At 33.7% G+C, this 3,139-nt stretch overlaps 1 protein-coding gene across 1 annotated transcript; it reads left to right on the top strand.

Moving 5' to 3' along the window:
* Positions 1-488: 488 nt before the first annotated feature.
* LOC129958671 (frizzled-4-like) lies at positions 489-2,621 on the top strand. The gene has a single exon (XM_056071300.1). It carries the CDS (start codon positions 621-623, stop codon positions 2,286-2,288), a length of 1,668 nt encoding a protein of 555 aa, XP_055927275.1. The 5' UTR covers positions 489-620; the 3' UTR covers positions 2,289-2,621.
* Positions 2,622-3,139: the final 518 nt, after the last annotated feature.

Below are 3,139 nucleotides of genomic sequence, written 5' to 3'. Positions count from 1 at the left end.
AATGTGTTACTACCACTTTGAATAATATTAAAGTAATTCAGCTCATAAAGGCATTTAAAAATATTAAGTGATAAGAATGCTCGAAAAATGAAACTTTTTTCATTTTGTGAGCTTGTAAAAATTTTATTAAATTATCAATGTAAAAAGATCATGCGCCTCATCACAACATTATCTCGGATAAACTGTCAACGAAAATAAATAAGTTGAAAGTCATATATGTAAGAACGATCTCTCAGTTATTTTAACATTTTAAAAGAGCAGAATATATATATATATATATGTCTGCTTCTTAAAACGTCAATGTTCGTTACCTGCATCATCACGCGAAGATTCTTCTTACTAAAATAGCTTAATCATCCGAAAGAACTTGGCGACATTGGCGAAGAGTGATTGCGTGTCTCCTGGAAAGCAACCCTGCTGAGGAGCAGTAGCTCAACGAGTGGATGTTTGCTCAGCGAGAAGATAAATGTTTGTTGTAGATACTTACGCATGCCAGTTCGTGGCGGGATCTCGCGATGGAATGTATGTGGTCATTTGAAACTAGAACTGCGATCAACCACGTTACGGTATCATTCGCCATCTGTTAAACTCTTAGTCGAATTCATCGCTTTGCTGTTAAGATGTTTCTGGTATGGTTCGTTATTCTCTTGGACTTCGGAACTGTGTTTTGCGATCCGTATTTGGAAATTACTCGCACTTGTGAACCTATTCGCATCAAAATATGCAGTAATATTGGATACAATGTGACAGGGATGCCCAATTTCGTTGGACATGACATTCAACGAGATGCTGATTTACAATTACAAACTTTTACTCCTTTAATTCAATATGGATGTTCTTCAAGGCTTCGATTCTTTTTGTGTTCAGTATATGCACCTATGTGTACTGAAAAAGTACCTCAACCAATTGGACCTTGTAGATCTCTCTGCGATTCTGTACAAGGATTATGTGAACCAGTGCTTCTAGAATTTGGATTCAAATGGCCACCTGCCTTAAACTGTAGTCAATTCCCACCAGTTAACAATGAAAAACACATGTGCATGGAAGGTCCTCAACAGGAGGAGCAAAAGCACATTCCGTTTAGAGACAGACGACCGTCACGTCCTGGAATTTATCGCGGCTCAGGAAATTCCATTAGCCGCCCTAGATATCAACACCCAGTATCATCAACACGTACAACCAGCAGAAATATGTGCAAGCATTTACGATTTTCGGATCGATATTATTACATAAATAATACCGATCGTTGTGCAGCTGCCTGTCGTGCTGATATTCTGTATTCCAAAGAGAACAAAGAATTTGCTCAAGTGTGGATCGCTGTGTGGTCTTGTTTGTGTTTCCTATCAACTCTCTTTACGATCATCAAATCCTTCTCTAAAGGAGAAAATTTCCGGTATCCAGAAAAGATCATTATAGTATTAAGTTGGTGTTACTTTGTTTATAGTATTGCATTTTTCATTCGTCTTGTTGGAGGACGAGAGGAAATGTCATGTCATTGGGATTCCCCTTATGGCGAGCCTTTACTTGTTCAAGGTGGCTTGGATAATATCAACTGCACTGTCGTCTTTACATTACTGTATTTTTTCGGAATGTCTAGTTTCATCTGGTGGGTCATTCTCACCTTGAATTGGTTCCTATCTGCTGGACTCGGATGGAATTCTGAATATCTAGAACGTTTTGGTACTTATTTTCATGTTGCAGCTTGGCTTCTTCCAGCAATTAAAACTATTGCAATTTTAGTGATGCAAGCAGTTGATACAGATGAACTAACAGGTATTTGCTATGTTGGAAACCAAGATCTTCAAGCCATGATCCGATTTGTAATCATACCATCGATCACTTATTTTGCGGTTGGTGTGGTATTTTTATTAGCTGGTGTGATTACAATATTCAAGAATAAAAAATATATATCTAAAATTGGAAACAGAGATGAGAAGTGGGAAGTTCTGATGTTCAGGATTGGCATATTTGCTATTTTGTATACCATCCCGTCCATTTGTGTACTTGGTGCGAATGTTTATGAATTCACAACTCGAGAAGCATGGTTATCAGTCAATTCCACCATTCGGCCCAATGTTGAGATCTTTACACTCAAGATTTTTATGTCTCTTGTTGTTGGCATAACAACCGGTGTTTGGCTGTACACATCCAAAACTTCCCAGTTTAAACGTGTTAATTTAAATCTATCTAGTAAACTTTGTCCTCAACATAGAAGTGTGCCAATTTATAGCCCTCAGAATCAAGTATTGCTTCTAAATGGACTTAGACAAAAAATGACTATTGTTTGAAAAGATATTATTGTGATGAAGTTTCTCATTCAAACTGATTTTCATATTTCATTGTCACGACTTAGATTTTATTCCTGAATATTATTTTATTCATTTTCGAGACTCGGTTCAATATGTGTTACTGCGAGTACTATATATGCATTTTAAACTAGTGTAAGTACTGTGACTTCATATCATTTGGCTTCAGAAATAATTTATAGTACATACTGGTGGCATATAAGACTTAATATTTAAAATGTGATAAGTGACTTTTTTTGCTATCGAATACTTAATGTACATAGAGTGTAAAAACAGTTTTAATTCAATGTTACATCAACAGAATTTTTAAGAAATGTGTACAAAGTGTAAAAAATATTTTTATATGTGTTTTGTTTGTTTGAAATATAATATAGCTATATTTTTAATTTTTAATTGTTTCTTTCATTATTGAGTGGGTTATTTAATCTTCGAAGCAAAAAATTCCCTAAAAATTATTTCAGAGTGTAAAATAGAAAAGAGTAAATATGTTTAGCAGTTCAAATTATGGAATGATGTCATTTGAGTTGTATAATTAATACAGGTAGAATTATTTTAAAGAAAAACAATATAAAATAAATATTGGATATTTTAATAAAGTCAGTTTGTAATAAATTAAGAAGTTTTAGCAAAGAATTCGAAAAGTCCTGCATAATTGAAATGATAATTGACTTAAAAACGAAATTAAATTTTTATGTATCGAAAGTTTTGGATTTATTTCGTTATCATTTCTTTTTGTTTATTAATAACTTTTCGTAATCTAGTATACGTGTCTCATAGTTAGGATAATTTAAGAGCCATAGTTAATTGAATTAAGTAACTATAAATAATTGAAT

This window comes from Argiope bruennichi, chromosome X1 (assembly GCF_947563725.1).
Source record: "Argiope bruennichi chromosome X1, qqArgBrue1.1, whole genome shotgun sequence".
In the NCBI taxonomy this organism is placed as follows: Eukaryota; Metazoa; Arthropoda; class Arachnida; order Araneae; family Araneidae; genus Argiope; species Argiope bruennichi.
This window is presented reverse-complemented; position numbering and strand designations above follow the sequence as displayed.